Below are 20,291 nucleotides of genomic sequence, written 5' to 3' on the forward strand. Positions count from 1 at the left end.
CTGCACTATCATGAAAAGGAAATGTATTGTAACATATACGATGCACAACACACACAACACAGATGAAAAAGTCGGCACAAAAGAAGACACAGGCTTGATTCCATTAATACAAATTTTAAAAACATGTAAAATCAAACAATATGTCATTTAGAAATAGAAATGTGCTAATTCAGTAAAGAAAAGAGAATTTTACATGCAAAATTAACCACGAGAGTTACCTCAGCTCCAGGAGAGAGGAAACTGTGTTTGCATATTGAACATGCTGCCATGTTCTCTTTCTTAAACTAGATGGCAGGGATATGAGTGTTGTTGAATTGTTATTCTGTACATATGATTTATAAATATGACTTTTTATTTTGAAGAACTTGGTACAGCCATTAATACTTTTCACACATATTGATTCCTGATCATGTGGTTCAAGATGGGAAAAACATGGCTGCCTCTGCACCAAGATTCACTAATGGAGCAAACCACAGTCATCAGGAAGCCCCTGATGAGATGCTCTTCCTGAGGAGAGGGCATGTCCTGGCCCTTCTGTTAATGTAGTATATTAGTCAGCTCAGGCTGCCCAAACAAAATATTACAAACCTGGGTGCTTAAACAAATAAAATTTACTTTTTCATATTCTGGAGGCTTGAATCTGGGATCCGTCTGCCTATGTGCTTGGGTCATGGTGAAGGCTCTCTTCCTGGTTTGCGGTGGTCACATGGCCATTCTTTGGTATGCAAATACTGTTGCCTCCACTTACAAGGGCACTGATCCCACCATGAGGGCCCCACTCTTGTGATCTCATGTACCACTAATTATCTCTCAAGGTTACATCTCAAAATAAAATCCCAATGGCTTCTGTGCACATTGGGAGTTGGAGCTACAATATATGAATTGGTTGGGGCAGCAGGCGGCAAGCATTCAGTCCACAGCATGTAACCACCTAGAATTATCACTTTGTGAGCTGAGAGGGACCAGAGCACTTGGGACTCATGAAGAGTCATGAAGAGGGTGGGACTGAGAATGAAGATCTCAAAGACTCTGACCTCGTTCCCCCCCCCCCCTCCCAGGCAGCAAGGGTGAGGACTGGCTTGGCCCTGGAGGCTCAGGAAGCCACTGTTCCTGAGCTCCATTGCTGAATGGTGCCTGCCTCACAGTCCCCTCATGTTTCCTGGGCACATTCCATCCGCTTTGCAGCTGCTGGCCCCGCCAGCCACGAGCTGAGGAGGGAGCACATGGCTTTTGTGCGATTTCTTTAAATGAGCTCTTCCTTCCAAGAGAACTGTTCCCCCGAGAGTTCCCCGACACGTGCAGTGATGGCGAATCTACACGCAGGCCTGGTGTTGGGGGAGGCAGTGCAAAAAGAGGAGCTTTAAATTCTAAAGCAGAGAGAATAAAAATCCTGCCAGAAGCAGGGGGAGATGGGGAAGGATGGAGGCAGGATCTAGGAAGCTTCTGCTTTTGGTCTCACTATCGGGGTTTCATAGAACAGATGGACAGAGGTTATTTATAACTTGCAACATGCAGAGTTGAGACCCGTGAAATGTAGGAGGCTTGGCTGACAATGGTTTGGGCCAGGGAGGACCTGAGACCTCCACCAAGACTCCTAGAATGCAGGGCTGGGGGAGGACGGGTACCATCACGGAAAAGGTACATAGAGCCCGAGCCCCGGCCCCCAGGCTGGGTGAGAATTCCTCCAGAGAACCACCACTTTCAGGAATGATCATAATCACACTAATGAAAGCAAATCATTGTTGACATTATCTATTAGCTTGCTGGGGTGCCAGGTGCTAAGCTAAGTGCCTTATTACCCTGATTTTCAAAATGACCAAACTAAGGCTTGGCGAGGGTTCCTAACAACCTAAGGCCTCATAGCTCTAAGCGTCAAGGTTCTCTGACTGCTTTGTGCGGGAAAGACAAGAGGCCAGTGGTCTAGACATCTCACACCATGTCCCATTAGCTCCTTGTCACCTAACAGAAACAAGGTGTCAGGAGGCAGAAAGCTGGATAAGGAACTTTGATGGTGGTGGGGATGGTGACAGGGATGTGGAGGGACCCGGGGTTTGGCAGGTCCAGGAGAAGTACAGAGGGAAGCTGAATATGTGTGTGTGTGTAGGGGTGTGTGTGTGTGTGTGTGTGTGTGTGTGTGTGTGTAGGCGCCACCCAGGTGATCACTGGCATAAAGACAGTGTGATTGGATGTAGAAGACATTAGTGTGTCTTCAATGAATATTCCTGGTTCTTGAGGACAAGGCAGGCCGGCCGCTGAAGTCCAATATGGCTCACTGCACTCTACCATCTGTCACCTTAGAAAAGTCTCTCCCTCCTCCCTCGTTCTCAGTTTCTTCTTGTTAAAATGAGACAGTTGGTCTAAGATGCTTCTCAGCTCTGATAATTTATGCATCTAAGAATTCACTGCGGTTAACAAGTGTGGGAGAGGGGAGGTTGGCAGTGTCAAAGGCCAGAGGTCGGTTCCCAGCATCCGAGGCCAAGAGCCAAGGCCTGGCAAGGACGGCCAGTCAAACGAAAGCGAGTCAGCAGGCACCGTCTGCTCGCCAGCCCCTGCCTGGGATCAGCATGTGGCAGGGAGTGAGGCTCCATGAGCCCACTGATCGTGCCAACACCCACTCCCAGAGCTGCAGGCGCCGGTGCCAGGCACCCCCTCCAATGGTTAGGTGGAATGTTCAGAAATTCCCGACTCCAGGAGCAAGCCTGCCTACCTCAGAACAAACAAAGCCCCGGGCGACTTGATGAAACTCACCTACTTTTCAGGCCATAACAACCCTTTTGAAGGTCAAGGCATTTGGACATGGACTCTGTTAGTTTACAATTCTGTGCCCTTTCAAATAGCATACTTGTCTTTTCCCAGTGAATACCCCAAGATCCACGGGCCAGGAATTCACCCCAGGTCATGATTATGAGGTCTACCCAGGGAAGGAGAAATGGTCCTGAAATCTCACTCTGTGACGTAGAAGAGACTTGCTTTAGTGATGTGGGCTCCATCACTTAGCTTAGTTAATCGATAAGTATGTAGTGAACACTCACAGTGTACACTTGCAGAGTGCCTACTGTTTACACACTCTGATCACCAAGGTGATCCAAGGTCTGAGTCTGAGACCTTAGATCTTAACAGACAAGACTGTCCACTGACTCTGGAGAGAGTCAGGCTGGGTTGCTCTCTTGCCTCCATCTTCCATTAGCACCATTACCAAGTTCCTTAACCATGAGTCCCGGTCTGGAAATGCTGATAACACCCAGTTCATAGAATCATCATGGAGACTCAATAGTTAATGTGTCTAAAACATTTTTCCTGGTGCTTGATGAACAACAACGTCCTGAATGATGATGTAGCTCTAGATAACACGGTTAGGATGATCACACTGCCCCGCCCCATGCAATCCTACACTGGCCCATGGTGCTTTCCCTGGTCCAGCTCCTACGAGTGACACTGGTCAGGTGGCTCTGGGTTCAAGTATCCAAGAAAACATTGCTCCTGGCCCTAGAACCAGGAAGTGTGAGCAACTTACTAGCCAGCAAAGTAACACCTGCTTTCAAATACCTGTTTAGAGTCAAGAAAGATAGGAACAGGCAGCCAGGACTTGAAAAGTCAGACCGTGTTGTGGAGGCAATGCTACTGGAATGGGGGCAGTTTCCTGAGTTCCTGTCCCAAGGCGGTCCTCTGGCACACATTCCAAGGCCTCAATGTCCCCATCCACAAATGCAGAAAAGCAAATCATAGGCTGAGGGGGTGCAGCTAGAAATCTAAAGTCAGGGCTACATCTCCACTAAGGGTACAGATCATGGCCACGAGTGAATGTCCAGCTATATGAACTCCTTCAGTGGTCTCGGGGTACCAGGAAAAGCCCCCAAGCCTGGGAAGCCAGTGCAGTTCCTCCACCCACACTCCCTGGAGGCCATCTGCTTCCGGAGGCAGAGTAGCCAGTGGGTCTTGCCTGGGGCTGGCTCAGGACCCCACAGGAAGGGGAATGCGGACTGGCCCCGAGGCTCAAGGAAAACACTCTAGGCACCAGGGTCCTGGGGGCGGAGTGTGGCGTTCCCACAGCCAGCTATGCAGGGAACGCAGCAGATGGACTACCCTGACACCAGGGAAACATTTGGTTCCTTGTCTCACACAGACTCCCTGGAAAGGCTGGTGAGGAGGGCCTGAGAGAGACAAAGGAGAAGGTCAGGGAAAGGCAGGGAAACTCAGCCAAGAAGCTGAGCAGAAATTTCCTGAGCTCCTTCCAGAGGCCTTGAGCAGGTGGCAGCAAAATACCAACACTAAAAGGCCCTTCTCGAACACTGAATCCAATTCCCTTATTTTACAGATAGGAAACTGGCCTGCAGAGAAGTGAGCACTGAGCTGTGGAAATGAACTGAGGAATCAGGGATCCGTGCACTCACCACTTAGTAGCTGTGTGATGTGGTGCAACTTTCTTAACCCCTCTGAGCCTCAGATTTCTCCTTTGTAAATGGGGAGCACATAGCACAGGCTCTATTGATATCAGTTTCCAATTCCCAAGGTCACATGGGAATTAATGGCAGAGCTAGAACTAGAATCCAGAGGATCTGACTCTTGACCCCCTGAGTTATGCCACATTCCTCATTCTGGCTACAGAAAAGAGTCAAAGAAATGACATGCCTGGGATGTGCCATTGGGGGCAGGAAGGGAGGGGGCAATGTGATGTTAGAAGGGACTTTCTCATGACCAAAGCTCAGGAATGCATTACCAAGGGTTCCATTTTGGGAGCTTATTTAAGTGTGTGCCTGGGATGGATTAAAGGCTGAGAATGAATTAAATGTCATCTCGATGACCTGTTCTGCCCGCAGATGCTAGAATTCAATTTATCAGAGACAGGGCTGGATATACGGCGCCTAAACTGCCCAAAAGAAAGGAAATGAATATGCATTCCTTCATTCAACCAGCACTTACAGAGCACATGATATGCCCAGAGAAACAGGTTTTCCTGTTAACATTTTGACTATGAGGAAACGAAGGTTCCAAGATATTAAATGAAGAAAAGGTTACCCAGCTAGCAAGTGGCAGAGCCAGGATTCCATGCCAGCTCAGTTCTCTCTGTGCCCCTTGCCATTCTGCACCCCCTGAGCAAAAGTAAGGTAGCCTCTCCCGGAACAGTGATGTGGGTAGACAGGGGGTGTTACCCCAGCTTGCCTCTTCAGGGAGGTAGAACTGTCCCCTGGAGACTGCCTTGTGGCCTTGTTCCAGGAGCTGCTCAGCTCCCTCTGGGAGTCACTGCCTTAAGCAGGAATCCATCTGGAATCCCATGGCCCCTCACTAGGCTCAGACCTCTCCACAGAGTGAGCTTCCAGAGACGGCCCCAGAACATCCTCACCACGGTGCAGCTCTGCCAGGCCTCCTGTACCCACAGCCTGTGACAAGCGCCTAGAGGCGAGAGCCTGGGAGCAGACAGTGCCTGCTGTGGGGAGCCTCCATTCTTCAGGGGTGATGAAGCCCTCCCCCCAGGATGATGGAGTGATAGGAGAAATACTACTTCTGCTCTCAGGAAGCTCCCAGTCTCTTGGGAAGATGTGGGCAGAAGAAGGTGGATTTAATAATAATAATAATAACAGAGCTCATGTTTACTGAGTGCCAGGCACTAAAACATGACCTCATTTAATCTGTACAGGAGCCTCGTGAGACAGGTCTTATTTTTATCCTTATTAAACAGAGAGGTAAAGTCACTTACATAAGATCACAAAGCTAGAAAGTGATATTGCCAGGATTAAAATCCAGGAAATCTGGCTCAAGGGTCTCTCCTTTAAAAGAAAAAGAGAAATGGAGCACTGGATAGTCTGGGGATGCTCTGACTACTGGTGGGCTCCAGGTGACCAGCGAGAGTGGGTTTGTGTTGAGGAGGGAGTCTGAGGAGCATAGTGTCTTGGGTCTTGCTTGCACAGAAAGCAGGCCTGCTGGGGTCAGGATGGGGGAGCAGGAGTGAGGGTGGGGGTGGGACCCCTAGACGAGGAAGGCCAGGAGGGTTGGGGAGCAGTTTGGACGGAGCATCTAAGAAAGCCAGTGAGCTGCCAAGGAGAAAGTTCACTGGGGACAGAGAGTCTCAAATGGGTTGGAAGGACACAAGGCTCCAGTCAGGGGCCCTGAGCACCAAGCCTGGAGTGGATTTATGGGCGGGGCCTGGGGAGGAGGCCAGCTCCCCAAGGTCAGAGGGTAAAAGCTCTAACTCATTGACTGTGGAATGACACCCAGACCATGCGCTGGGCCCTGGCAAGAGAAAGACCTGAATTTCTGCTCCTGGCTTCCCAGCTGCCTACACCTCTGCATGCTGCAGATCCCAATAATGGTCATCACCTTATGGAGAGGATCAGATGAGTCACAGTTTCTGACTCATTCAGTGCAGGCCCTTGTTTTTACTTAGCTCAGTAATCAATGACCCATGAGTTGTACAGAATTATAATTTCCAAAGATTTCCAGATTTTTCCAGAAATTTATTAAATATTGATTTCTAATTTTATTCCATTATTGTTAGAACACATGCTCTTTCTAGTGAATGTTTTTTAAATTTATTGAGACTTGTTTCATGGCCCAGCATGTGACATTGATGAAAGTTTCATGTACACTTGGAAAAAATAAGTATAAAGTTATTGCTAGGTAGAAAATTCTACAAATATCAACAGTAAAATTGATAGAGTCGCTTAACTAATTTTGTCCCATTGACCCAGATGTGGAACACCTTTAAAAACATAAATTGAGTAACAAATATACCACTCAAGGTACCTTTGAAATAACTATTATGTTTTAGAGGTCTTTTTTTTTTTTTAAGAAAAATAACAGGTGCATGATTAGAGCACTAGAATGTATATTTGTTTGTATGTATGTCCACATATATAATAAAAATACTAAGTATATATAAGCTCTGGGTTATTATTTCCAACCTATTTTAATGCACCCATGTCAATTTCATTGAAATATTCACAGAATTGGAAACTTAAGAATTAATGGATTAAGTCTTCTATTTCCATATTGATTCATCTACTTGTTCCGTGAATTAACAAGAGGCATATTGGAGTCTCTAACTAAAATTTTGGATTTGACTATTTCTCCTTTCAGTTTCTTCAGTTTTTGTTTCACAGTTGATATAGAATTATATGCCTTATTCATTGATCCCTTATTGTTATATAATCTACCTCTTTATCTGTGACAATACTCCTCATTCATAAATCTACTTTTTTCCTGATATTAACTTAACCACTTCAGGCTTCTTAGGATTATTTTTGCATCCCATATATTTTTCTATCCTTTTACTCTCAACCTATCCTATGTGCCTAGTTAGATGTCTTTATGTGCCTAGTTAGATCCTCATAGACAGCCTTGTAGTTGAGTGTTCCTTTTTAAAATCTAGTCTATTTATATTTAATACAGTTATGTATGTTGTTACCATCTTCCAAATTATTTTCAATTTGCCCCATCCCCTCCTCTGCCTCTTTTCTTCTTTTAGATTAATCTTGTTTTTTTTTTCCTTTTCTTTGTTTAATTGTGACCTGAATGCTTCGGGTGGACACCTACACATATTCATATTTGCTTCTTTTTTTTCATTTCTAGCATTTTTTGAAGGCAGTTATTTTTCATGGGTCAGTATTTTAAGGACTAGGATGTTAGATTAGTATATTTCAGTTTTGTTTTGTATTCAAGTTTTATATATTTTTTTTCTCTCACTTATCTGTTTCCCTTGATTCTCTTTCTCTCTTTTCTTCTGCTAACAGCCAATCTCTATTGTTCTTTCACTCTTCCTTTAACTTTTTACTCTATCTTCTCTCCTCTTAATAATCACTTCTGTTTTCTCTCTGTTCACCATTTGAAATTGTAAACCCTTTTGCAAACTTACTGTTTTTACTGTGGGCAATAACTGATCGCATCATTTTTGCTTACTGTGACAATTAACGCTATAGATGTCATAGCAGGAACTATTTGATTTAATGTTGTATGTTGTTTGCATTGGTTGTTGTTATTATTTGTCTCCTGCTAAATGGTGAGGTACTGGAAACCTTCAGGGACACTGTAAGTCCACAGGTCAGAAACTCTACTGCCTCAGATCCATACTGTTAGATGGGTAGACACACAAATAAATTAACCATTTTTAAATACCCCAATTTATATCCAGTATGGGCTTGTTAATTATACATCTATCCTTTATTTTTTAGTATTTGTCAACAATCTGCATCTTTGGGCTATCACGGTCCATCTTGGGTATTACACTACTTACATATGTGAGAAACTTACAACAGTACACTGTCATTACACTCCCATCTTTTGTTCTACTGTTGTCAAACATCTTTTTCTGTTTTATAAACCCAATAACACATTGTTATTATTTTTGCTTTAAATAGCCAACTACCTTTTAAGGAAAAATTGAAGAGGGAAACATTCTTTTTTAATGTTTTATATTATAGCCATGCATTTACCATTTCTGCTGTTCTTCATTCTCTTAGGTACCTCTAAGTTTCCAACTGGTACCATTTTTCTTCTTCTTAAAAAAACTTCCTTTAACGTTTCTTGTTATAAAGATCTGCTGGTGATGAATCCTGTCTCTCCTCTTTGTCTGAAAGAGTCTTAAGGTCACCTTTATTCTTGAAAGCTGCTTTCATTGGATATAGAGTTCTTGCTTGACAAGATGTCTTTTCTTTGAGCACTTTAAAGATGTTGTATTGTCTCCTGGCATTCATCGTAACAGATGAAAAATCAGTGGTAATTTTTTATCTTTATCCTCTCTACATAATATGCCTCTTTTTCTCTGGCTATATTTAAATTTTTTTCTGGCACTGGTTTTCAGCAATTTGATTATGCCTTGGTGTGCTTTTCTTTATTTATCCTTTTGGGAGTTTATTGAATGACTAAAATCCATGAATTACTGTTCTCATCAAATTTGGAAAATAGGTAGCCATTGTTTCTTCTAATATTTTTCTGCGCCTTTCTGGCACTTTAGTTACATGTATGTTAATTCACTTGGTATAGTATTATCTCATAGGATACTGAAGTCCTCTTTGTTTTGTTTTTAGTGATTTTTTTTCCCTGTGTTTCATTTTGGATCGTTCTATTGCTTTATATTCATAGTCAGTAAACATTTTTCTGCAGTGTATAACCTGCTGTTCTGTTATGAAGTGAATATTTATTTCCTCTCAAAATTCATGTTAAACCCCTAACCCAGTGAGCTAGTGTTTGCAGATGGGAATTTGGGGAGGTAATTAAGTCATGAGGATGGAGCCCTAGTCTAATGGGACTAGTACCTTTAGAAAAAAGAAAAAATACCAGAGACCTTCTCTCTCCACCTCTATCTCTCCCTCTCCCTCCCTTTCTACCCACCCCCTCCATGCATAGTCCAAAGAGGAAATGTTATGTAAGCATGAAAGTAGGTACCTGCAAGCCAGGAGAAGGGTCCTCACCATAATCTAACTATACTGGTACCCTTCTCTCAAACGTCTAGGCTCCAGAACTATCAGAAAACAAATGTTCATTGTTTAAATCAGCCAGTCTACGGTATTTTGTTACGACAGCCCAAGCAAACTAACACATACTCCCATCCATAAAACTTTCACTTTTTCTGTCTTCCATTTATTTTCTTCTCTATGTTCATGTTTTTCTTTAAATTCTTGAGTATATTTACAATAGCTATTTTAATAGTCCTAATTATTATTTCTATCTTCCCTATAATTTCTAGATCAATTTCAATTAACTTAATTTTTTTCAATTAACTTAATTTTTTAAATTTTCTCCCCCCATGGGTCACATTTGTTCCCACTTCTTTGTTATCTACTCATTTATTATGGAATAACTGTCATTGTGAATTTTTTACAACAGGGTGTTAGATTTTATTATAATCCTTTGAAGAGTATTGGACTCTGGGCAGACAGTTAAATTTATTTGATGTTTTTGAGATTTGTTTTTAAATGTGTGTGTGGAGGGGCGTATTTTGCTAGGGATCAAACCCAGGGCCTCACACACGTTAAGCAAGTGCTCTACCACTGAACTATTCCCCCCACCCCCAGTCCTTTTAAACTTGCTGAAGGCAGATTTGGAGTAATCTTTATTGCTAAGGTTGCAATATCTGTTAAATGTTCCATGTCTTTAATGAGGTCTCGCCCTCTGGCTAGTGGAAACTGAAACAATTTCTGACCTTGGTGAGTCTAGGAATGGACTGACCGTGGAAACTTGAATGATTGGATGTGGATGATAAGAGACGCTGAAAAATTATTGGGTGGGTGGTGGTATCAATTAGCAAGAAGAGAAATACTGGAATGGAGGAGAATGAGTAGATTTCATATCAGATACCTATAACTTTAGGAGCCTATAAGACAGATAAGTAGAAATATCTACCAAAACCTTGGTTATATGATCTACAAGTCAGGGAAGAGATTGAGGCTAGAGTATAGAATTGGGAGTAATCGCTACATAACAGTTAGGAGCAGCTAACATTCTCCAAACATTGTTACACATAGTAGTTAAAATCTTGATGAGAGATGAGATCGCCAGGGAGACTATAGGAAAGATGACTAAATCCTCTTACAAGTTGGGCAGAGGTGGAGTTCGTGAAGAGAGAGTAGAAGAGAGGGGAGAGGAAAGAAAGAGGAGAAGTGGTGAGAAAAATCAGAGAACCAGGAGATGGAGGGGTCATGGAAGCTAAGAGTGAAGAGAATGTCAAGGACATGGCTAACATTGCCAGATGACACAGACCAACCAAGTCAGATTAAAACTGGGAGGTTCCTTCTGGAATTAGCACCTACGGAGGGAGTCTAGTGATATGTGAAAGAACAGTTCTAGTGACCCAGGGAAGATGGAAGCCAATGAGTAGACAATTGACTGGAAGGTGGAAAGACTAAGTATAAATCCTCTTTCTAGAAACTTGGTGAAGAAAGGAAGATCAGTGACCGAGCCATATTTGAGAGGGTTTCATGAAAAATGGATGGATATTTCAATGGGATGTTCATGGGCTCAGAAGAAAGGCCAGTAGGGAGAGGCGACGTAATGAAGTCCTCAGAGAAGACAAGAGCATGGACTCAATAGCACTGGGAGAGGTCAAGTCTCTTCAGCTGATAGTTGGCAAAGGGACATACAGTTGGCAGGGAAGGAATTACTCATCACCCCCATTTTAAGGATAGAAAAGTAAAGCCCAGAGGAAATGCCTCAAACCACACAGCTTGAATCAGGCAGAAGAGGTCCCAGCCCCACCCCTGGACACATGACTTTTTGTCCCAGAAGACCCCCTTTGCATAATTCTAGATCCCTGGCCAACCCTTCAGAGACCTAGGAAAAGCTGGATGTCTGAGTTCCAGAGGGAGAATGCAGGGAGGTCTCGGGGCACATTCTGGGAAGGGGGAGCTGTTGGGAGAGGGACTGGGGAAGAGAGGTCGGAGCCGGGAGAAAAGCAAAGGCATCTCCACCCAGGCAGCAGCTGCTCCCAAATATGTCACAACTTGTCAAAGAGGCAGAAATAGAAGCAGTTCATGGAGTGGGAGGGGGTGGAGTGGCATGCTATGGCTTCTGAACCCACAGAGAGGGTTCAGGGGGCGACTAGCAGGGGAAGGGGGACAGACAAAGGGGCTAAGTGCAGAGAGAGTGTGACGAGCACATGGCTCAGTTCTAGGTAGGCTGCAGTGGGTCCGAGAACCTTCTGGTAGCCTTTCCGTGAGTTTGAGCATGGGAAGAGAAGCGAAGACGGGACAAAACTCCTCAAGGAACACTGCCCTCTGATCCTGTCGGTCCATTCTTCAGGGCTAGGACTGGCTCAAACAGCCCTCAAAACTGCAGCGCAGGGAGGAGGGCTTGCCTAGTATGCACGCCAGAGGCCTGGTTCAATCCCTAGCACCACAAAACCAACAAACCAAAGAAGCCAGTCCTCCTACCCAGACCCCATTAGCACTTCCTCCACTGAGTTAGGGGGACAGAGGGTGCTTGGATCATTCAGTCCAGTATCTTGGTTTACAGATGAGTAAACAGAGACCCAGAGTAAGGACTTGACAGCAGCATGCTCTGAGTCTTTCTCCAGGGTTCTTTCCTCTGACCTAACCAGAAGTTGAAGGCCCTATCCTCAAAGGGACATGGAATTTTCTTAAGAAATCCCCACACATATTTCCAAAGCCCCCCCCCCCCCCAGAGCCAGGTCCCCAGGTCCCCATTGCCACATGTTCTGCTGAGCCCTGTTCTGGTTATTTTTAAAACCAACTCTCTGCTCTGTCTCCACCTATCACCTCTCCTTGACCCCCACTCTCCCAGGACCCAACCTCTTCCGCCTCCAGGCCCACACCTTCCCCCACCCCAAAGCCAGAGATTCTTAAAGGATGATCCTGCCTCTGAGCGCTGGATTCCAGGCAGGGACAGGATTTCCCAGTGGTTACCCGATGCTCAGTCCTCAACGGAAACAATGTGACCCAGAGGCCTGAGGCCCTCCCTTCCTCTCCACTTCTCAGCCCTGGTCCTATCCGCTTGGGACCTCTTCTCCCATCTGCAGCCCTCAAGCCTCCCCCTGGCCTCTCCTCACACCTCCCTTTTCCCCTTCTCCATCAACTCACCTGAACTCACACGACACTGGAGCTCTCAGTCTCTCACTGTCTGTCTGCCTGTGCCCCCCACCCCCACACCCCTCCTTGCCTGCCAGTCTCCCAGGATTCAGCCCTAAGGCCTAAGCTCAAGCCATCCAAGAGCAGACACCCTTCCTCCTTCCAACCCTAGTCCTCTGCACCCTCAGGCAAGTCACGTCCCTTCTCCAGTCTTGTTTCCAGTGTGTAAAGGAAAGGTGAGCTAGCTGATCCTGGAGCCCCTCGCACCTCTGACATCCCATGGTGGCTCTGATCTCTTCTCACCCTGATGTAAAGTGACTGCCTTGCAAATAATCAATGCTCCTGAGCATGTAGTGTTGGTGCACCTGTTTCCTATGGGAATGCACATGTATTCCCAACACTAGGCCCCACTAGTCCTCATCAAAAACACTCAGAGAACCAGCCCTGGAAAACCAAAGTGGGACCTGTTTTAAGAAGCCAGAAGCTGCTACCTCTCCAGACCTCTTGCTTTTTGTTTCCAAATACAAGAGACTACAGAATGAGAAATCTGCTTTGATTTTAGCCGGGCAACCTGGCAGCCTAAGTCAGCCTACCTGCAAGGTCTGCAGGGACTAGAACAGGCTGAGGCCAGACAGCTAGGATTAGGTGTGGAGCAGAAGGGGAAGGCAGAAGCAGAGGGCAGGTGAGGGGGATTTCTACCACGCAAATGAGAAGGACCCAGCATGCAAATGCAGGGCAGAGTCAAGTTGAAATATTCAGGGTAGGGAACCAACAGCCTGGTCCCGGAGCCCGGCAGGGGATAAGGGCTGCCTCCAGCGAGAGCAGGACTGCTGGAAGAAGAGGCTGCAGTCAGGGCAGGGGGCCTCTGTGCCCAGGCGACAGGGGTGGGGATTAGGGCCGGACGCCCTGCTGTCAGGTTAGAGCTGATGGATCACCGCCGGTGGCGGAGCACAAAGGCTGTTCTGTGCTTGGCATCAATGTGTCCCCGTCCATCAGAGGGCAGCTTGCAGGGGGGAGGGGTGTAAGGGAGGAAGACCAAGTCCCTAGACGAGGCTTCTCCACAGCTTTACTGAGAGAACAAGGTGGGTAAAAGGCCAATGTGCCCACTGGGGATTTGAGAGGTCAAAGACTCCTGGACACCTTATCGTCTCAGTCTTTGCAAGATCTGTGCCCCCACAGGGAGCCCTGACAGGGTCCCCAGGGGCCAGCTTACTCAGACATGCACAAACATATCCACAGACAGGGATTCATAGAGACCCAGACACCCGAGGTCACCCTAACCTCCCAGTCCTGCCCTGGTGTTAGGTCAGAGGCAAACATCACAGGACACAAGGCCAAGCTCACAACCGGCAGAGCTTCCTGCAGACAGTGTTTCCACTGCTCTCTCCCACCAACACAGTGGGGACCCACACAGAGTAGGTCCTCAGACAATATGTGTCGAGCAGAGAACGGAGCAGGTGAATTACTTCCTTCCCCGGATTATATTGGCACTTCTACCCTTCCCCTTATCACCTAACACTTTCACCTTGGATAGGTGACTTTGTGTTCTCCTCTCCCTCACTCAACTGTGAGCACAGTGACAGCAGAGACACCATGTCCTATTCACATCAGTGACCCTGGCACCTGGGACATGTTGTTCAATACATGGGCTTGTTTTGTTTTTTGATTGAAAGAATGAACAAGTGAATATGCACACATGGAGAGGAAGACAGATTTTCCCTCCTCTATTCCTGTTCCTGTGGTCCCTGGAGGCAATAAGGACAGTACAGTGGAGGATCAAGGGGCTAAGAGTGAGGGGGGTAGTCAGGAGTGGAGAAGAGGACCTGGCATTTCCAGGTACCAGGTGCCCTTTTATGCACTACAACAACCATGCCTCTCTCTCTCTCTCTCTCTCTCTCTCTCTCTCTCTCTCTCTCTCTCCCACACTCTCTCTTCCTCTCTCCAGACAGAAACATGCATCCTCCATGCATCCTCTCCTGGTCAAATCCACCCTCCTGCCCCTAGGTGGGTTCAGACCCTCATCATCTCACTCCTGAATACTGTCATGGTGGCATGGTGGTCTTCTTGCCTCAGTGTCCAAGTTCCTCCATGCCCATCTGGAACTCCTCCCTCTTCACAGACTTGTTTCCAACCACTCCCTGTACCTGAATCCTGAGCTCCATACAGGCTAACCTAGCCAATGCCCCTACCTCCCCTCTTCTCATCCAAATCCCACCATTCTCTGAGACCCAGCCCTGTGCATCCCTCTTCCCCAGGTCCTGCGCAGAGGCCCCATTCTTGGATGGTTTTGCCATTCTACTAAACTCCTGGGACACCTCTTGATAGATCCACACATTTGCAAGTACTCAGAGCTCTCTCGAAGACTGTGGAATTAACAAAGCTCACCCTCACCTTGTATTCGAGTGTTGGGTATTCAGGGTCCATGCTGGCTCAGTAGACAGTCAGGTTTTAGGAGACATCACAAATCAAGCCCATTTTGCTTCCATTTTAGAGGAAAATGCATCATTTAAGGTTAAGTCAGACTGGATCCCAAATTGACAAAAGATGCCACTTCTAGGTTTCTATAACTTTTGATATCTCCCCAGAGTTCATGGGATTAGAGTGTGAACTGAGGCAAAGTTGTTTTAGTTTAGGTTTTTTTTTTGTTGTTGTTTTTGTTTTTAATTTTCCTTTTTGGGTGGAGGTGTGTTGGAAATAGAGATTCTTCTTCAACCCAGCTGGTCAGGGTCCAAGCAAGGTTTAGAAGCCACACTAATATCACACTGTACCTTCCACCACTCTGGTGAAGCCAAGTACCAAATTAAGGCCTTGCTGCTCTCCCTCAACTTCCTTGGGTTCTTTTATTTTCCACCTCTGTCCCCTCCTCACCCTTCTTTCCCACCCGTGGCTCCTCACTGTGGATAAAGAGAGAAGGGAACACAGTTCTCCAAACTCCATGCAGATGACCCTCCACTGAGAAGGTCTCCAGGAGTCCCTGCATGATTCTACTTCCTGTTATTGTCCTTGCTGCTGGTTTTAACTTATCAGTTTCATCTGCCATTGGGATAGGGACAGCAGGATGGATCAGACTTCGTCTACAGGCTCCTGGAAAGCACTGTGACCCAAGGGTAAAAGATTATAGCTTAAAGCTCAGGATTCCTGAAGCTACGGATCAATGGAATGGGCTGTCCTGTGACACAGTATAAGCTGAACAATGGCCACCCGGAAGGGGATTTGGGTATCAGAGATTGAGATAAAAGAGGTGACCAACATGGCCCACTAGATGGTAAGGTGGAAGGTAGGGATGTCACCTTAGTTGTCCCTGGCTCTTTTAATCCCCAGCCCTAAGACTGAGCCTTGCTCACTGCTGCTGAGACCTGCCCACTGCATTGGGAAGAATGAGCCCCCCCAGACCCCAGACCTCTACAAAGAAGTGACCATGGATTGAGACGCCTGAAGATTAAATAGTCCCTCCTCCACCTGACCTATATAATGCATTCGAAACCTGCACATGGGTACAAACTGATGTCTCAGGCAGGAAAGGGCAGAAGAACCCACACAGGTGGTCCAGGTGAGGAAAGGTGTAAACTGAGCTTAAAGGGCTCTGTTTTCTCTCCTCTCCCTCTGCCATCCACCGGAAGGAGTCAGCGAGATTTGGGTGTCCAAATGGGGCAGGAAACATTTGAGGACCGAGAAAAGAGGCAGAAGGCTTAACACCTATGACCTGGCCATGTGTGGGATGTAAGTTCTAACCCCAACTCTGACCCTACCTTATATATTACAAAGAAAACCTCCCCCATTCCTACTAAAAAAGAAAAAAAAAAATCTCTTGACTCTATTTTCCCCCAGTCACATGATTCTCTAAGAGAAAGTGCAGGGTCAAGGCCAATTGGAAACCCAGAAATTGAATCCATTTGCCACTCTGTTTTTGTCCTTCTTTGGGGGACCCACCAGATCCTCCAGATTCCAAGAAGCCCCATTCTTTGGAGAGGGTCTTTAAGAGTCTCATTGGAAGGATAGAGTATGGTTAAGGTGCTGTCAGGCAGCAGGGAGGTGGACAGAATGACTCAAGTTCCTTTCCAGCCTAAACTGCCCCCTTCCTTGTTCCCTCCTCCCCCTACACCCACCCGCTGCTTCGGGACCAGCAAGGAGAGAGCAGGCAGGCCGCCGGGCTAGGAGTAATTGAAAGGAGCAGATGAGAGGGGGAATGTGTCCTCCCCCACCTTCCCTGTCCCACTGGGGCTGCGGAGAAATGAAAACTAATCAAATTACACCCAACGGCCTCCCGACCCGTGCACAGGAGCCGCCCTGGCCATGGGGCAGGCTGGCTGGGTGGGGTGGGGGCCACGGGAGAGGGAAGGGGAATCACATCTAATCCACTGTAAACGTCTTGATGTGCAGCAACAGCTTAGAGGGGGCTCAGGTTTCTGTGGCGTTGGCTATATTTATCTCTGGTTCCATGCCAGCGGGGAGGGTTTAAATGGCACCCAGCAGTTGGCGTGAGGGGCTGCAGGAGCTTGGGGGCCAGAGGCAGGAACAAGTCTTTTCCGACCCCATGGAGCTCTATGAGACATCCCCCTATTTCTACCAGGAGCCCCGCTTCTATGACGGGGAGAACTACCTACCTGTCCACCTCCAGGGCTTCGAGCCACCGGGCTACGAGCGGACTGAGCTCAGCCTGAGCCCCGAGGCCCGGGGGCCCCTGGAAGACAAGGGGCTGGGGACCCCCGAGCACTGTCCAGGCCAGTGCCTGCCCTGGGCATGTAAGGTGTGTAAGAGGAAGTCGGTGTCGGTGGATCGGCGGCGGGCAGCCACGCTGAGGGAGAAGCGCAGGCTCAAGAAGGTGAACGAGGCCTTCGAGGCCCTGAAGAGGAGCACCCTGCTCAACCCCAACCAGCGGCTGCCCAAGGTGGAGATCCTGCGCAGCGCCATCCAGTACATCGAGCGCCTGCAGGCTCTGCTCAGCTCGCTCAACCAGGAGGAGCGCGACCTCCGCTACAGAGGCGGGGGCGGGCCGCAGCCCCCGGTAAGTGGCCCGTGCACCTGCCTCAGGGGTAGGACCCAGAGGGAGGCGCCTGGATGGTCTCTGGATGCCATAGATGGGCTCAGACACAGGGTTGGAGCAGGTGCCAGGCAGGGCCTTGAGAGGCCACAGGACCCCCTCTTTTGTCAGGGCTAGGCTGTGCAGCTGACCTCCTGTGTCCCCAGGCTCTTAAGACAAGATAAAGGCATTGAACAGGAGATACAGATGGGGTGGGGGCCCACTGGCACAGGACTGCAGAGGAGTTTAGGAACAGGTCCATAATGATCCTAAGTGGAGAATGAATCCCCATCCCTGAGTCACAGCCTAAAAAGCCAGGCCACTACAGCCAAAGCAGCCTACTTTGCTCCTTACCCCATCCCTGTCCCAGGTATGGTTGAACAGATAAAATCCACCCAGTGTCACTGGGACCCTAGCAAGCCTGCTGAGAAGTCACCCTAGTCAGGTCAGATACTCTGCCTGGTCATCCTTATCTCCAGGTACAGGGAAGCCAGAGACCCTTTTTGCTGGTGTTCTGTGAAGGCAGAACCATCATCTAGGACGGGAGCCGCAGGGTCTCTGTAGTGCAAACATTCTGGAGTGGGGGTATCCCGGGCTGGAGGGTCCCAGCTTATGGTCCACCCTCCAATCCCACCATGGTTCTGCCTATTCCTTGGAGGCAAAGACACATCCAAGGATGGCTGTGCCCTGACCTTGGGCCTTGCCTCTGACTTGCAGGTGCCCAGTGAATGCAACTCCCACAGCGCCTCCTGCAGTCCAGAATGGGGCAGTGCACTGGAGTTCGGCCCAAATACGGGTGGTAAGTGAAGCCTGACTTTGGTTCTGATCCCTCCACCCTTCCCTAGAGGTTCTCCCCTCTTACCTCAATCCTTGCTCCAGTCCTCTTCCTGTGGCTTCTCCAGGGACCTGCTGACCTCAGGGCCCCAAACAGTGGGCTGGAAGGCCCTGTGCCTCCTTGAAGCCTTGACCAGCTAAAGAGTAGCAGTTGCAACCTCCTGTAGCTCCCTAGCTGGTGCCTGGTGACTGACCTCAACCACAGGAGACTGTCCCTGCCCCAAGGGTCCCTGGGAATTGCTGAGTCAGTGTTGCACAACTGGGCCCAGCAAAGGGCAATTCCAGTCTCCTGGGATACACTATCCTGGCTTCACCTTGGAATAGTTGCTTCCAAATCCTCTGCTAGGGGAATTCAGAGATCAGGCACACGCCTGAGGCGCATTCCTCTGTCCTAGTAAACCTGTATCACTCCAAAGGCCTCATCCCACTTCCTCACCTAGGTAACCCCTCCCCACCTTCTCCTTACAGATCATCTCCTTGCGGCTGACCCTACAGATGCTCACAACCTGCACTCCCTCACCTCCATCGTGGACAGCATCACAGTGGAGGATGTGTCTGTGGCCTTCCCAGATGAAACCATGCCCAACTGAGATTGTCTGCCAGGCTGGGTGTCCATATGAGCCCCCAAGCTGGCCATAGGTGCCACCACTTCTGCAGCGGTGGCCTTCTAAGCCAGGTTGTCCTGATGCCAGGAAGACAGCCTTGGGCTGCCACAGGCCAGACTATCCCCTTCCTCATCCATATAAGGTTTATCCACCTCCCAGCAAGGGAACGGATGCCCTCAGTTAGCTGACTCCTTAAGAGCAGAGGGCATCCCCTTTCCAAGGAGATACAGCAGGGGACCAGAGCGCCCCCTTGTGGATACCTCCCGCTCAGGGGGGCAAACTCAGGAGCTTCCTTTTTATCATAATGCAGCCTTTAATTCCACCCCTCAAATGAAATGGTTTGAGAGAAAAAGACAGTGTCCTGACCTGGACAAGTGTGCACATCTCCTGTCCTGGTCTCTTCCTGATGCCAGTGGCTGGGCTGGGCCTGCCCTGAGTTGAGAGAGAAGAAAGGGAGAGGAACAACCCTCTGTTCCCAAGTCCCTGGGGGGCCAAGCTTTTGCAGTGAATATTGGGAACCTTCCAGCAGTTTTATGTTTTGTTTTGTTTTGTGTGTTGTTTGTAAAGCTGCCATCTGACCAAGGTCTCCTGTGCTGAAGTTGTCGGGGACAGGCAGGAAAAGGGGGCGGGGACTCTTGGGGTGATTTCTTTTGTTAACTAAGCATCGTGTGGTTTTGTAATTTTTTTTTTTTTTTTTGCTAACTTATTTGGATTTCCTTTTTTAAAAAATGAATAAAGACTGGTTGCTAGAAGAGTGTCCGTGATGATGTAGAGGGAGGGGGGTGACTGACAGCCCCAACCCCTCCCACTCAGCCATCCCAACACCCTCCAGGGGCAGGGCTTCCAAAGATTCCAAAGACTGCAGTTCCAAAAGCGCTGTGGGCACCCCCTTGAGAGGGTTACTAGGCACTGGGGAACCTGCTTTCTACCATTACAAGGGGAGCTGGGAGGGTGTGATTCATAGCCTGGATGAAGACCAGACTCCACAGAAATGCTTACAGGACACAGAGGAAGACCTTTTGAGTGTTCCACTGCTCTTTAACTTATAGATATTGCTCAAGTCTGCTGCATTCTAATTTTTATAGCCCAGTAGCCTGGCCTTCAATTAATTAAGCATGCTTGTATGCTCACATGCCCAGAGCACCCACAGCCAGGGCAAGGGGCGTATCACTAGAATTTGTGGGTATTTCCTCTCTAATCCCTGTCTCTCCCTCCGTTCCACATTATCAGAATCCCTATAGAGAAGTGGGAGGTGACTAAATCAGAGCAAGGGGCAAATACTCTCACTTCCTTGTTGGCCAAATAGCACAACCCCTC

The 20,291-nt window shown here is 47.8% G+C and overlaps 1 protein-coding gene and 1 long non-coding RNA gene across 2 annotated transcripts in view; one reads left to right on the forward strand and one right to left on the reverse strand.

Moving 5' to 3' along the window:
* Positions 1–18,963, reverse strand: part of LOC139701416 (uncharacterized) — a 43,425-nt gene extending 24,462 nt beyond the window's left edge. Inside the window, exon 1 of the long non-coding RNA XR_011703993.1 lies at positions 18,398–18,963. This is a non-coding gene — a long non-coding RNA (uncharacterized lncRNA). The remainder of the gene's footprint in view (positions 1–18,397) is intronic.
* On the forward strand, positions 16,849–18,963 carry Myog (myogenin). The gene is made up of 3 exons (XM_027945712.3): positions 16,849–17,520; positions 18,253–18,334; positions 18,838–18,963. The coding sequence occupies exons 1-3, from the start codon at positions 16,975–16,977 to the stop codon at positions 18,957–18,959; spliced, it is 750 nt and encodes a 249-aa protein (XP_027801513.2). The 5' UTR covers positions 16,849–16,974; the 3' UTR covers positions 18,960–18,963.
* Positions 18,964–20,291: the final 1,328 nt, after the last annotated feature.

The sequence above is a fragment of the Marmota flaviventris genome, chromosome 12, assembly GCF_047511675.1.
Source record: "Marmota flaviventris isolate mMarFla1 chromosome 12, mMarFla1.hap1, whole genome shotgun sequence".
Lineage (NCBI taxonomy): Eukaryota > Metazoa > Chordata > Mammalia > Rodentia > Sciuridae > Marmota > Marmota flaviventris.

Coding starts and splice junctions, on each gene's coding strand:
- Myog (XM_027945712.3), top strand. CDS start 16,975: ATGGCACCCAGCAGTTGGCGTGAGGGGCTGCAGGAGCTTGGGGGCCAG. Junction 17,521..18,252: donor GGGGCGGGCCGCAGCCCCCG/GTAAGTGGCCCG, acceptor TCTGACTTGCAG/GTGCCCAGTGAATGCAACTC. Junction 18,335..18,837: donor GTTCGGCCCAAATACGGGTG/GTAAGTGAAGCC, acceptor TTCTCCTTACAG/ATCATCTCCTTGCGGCTGAC.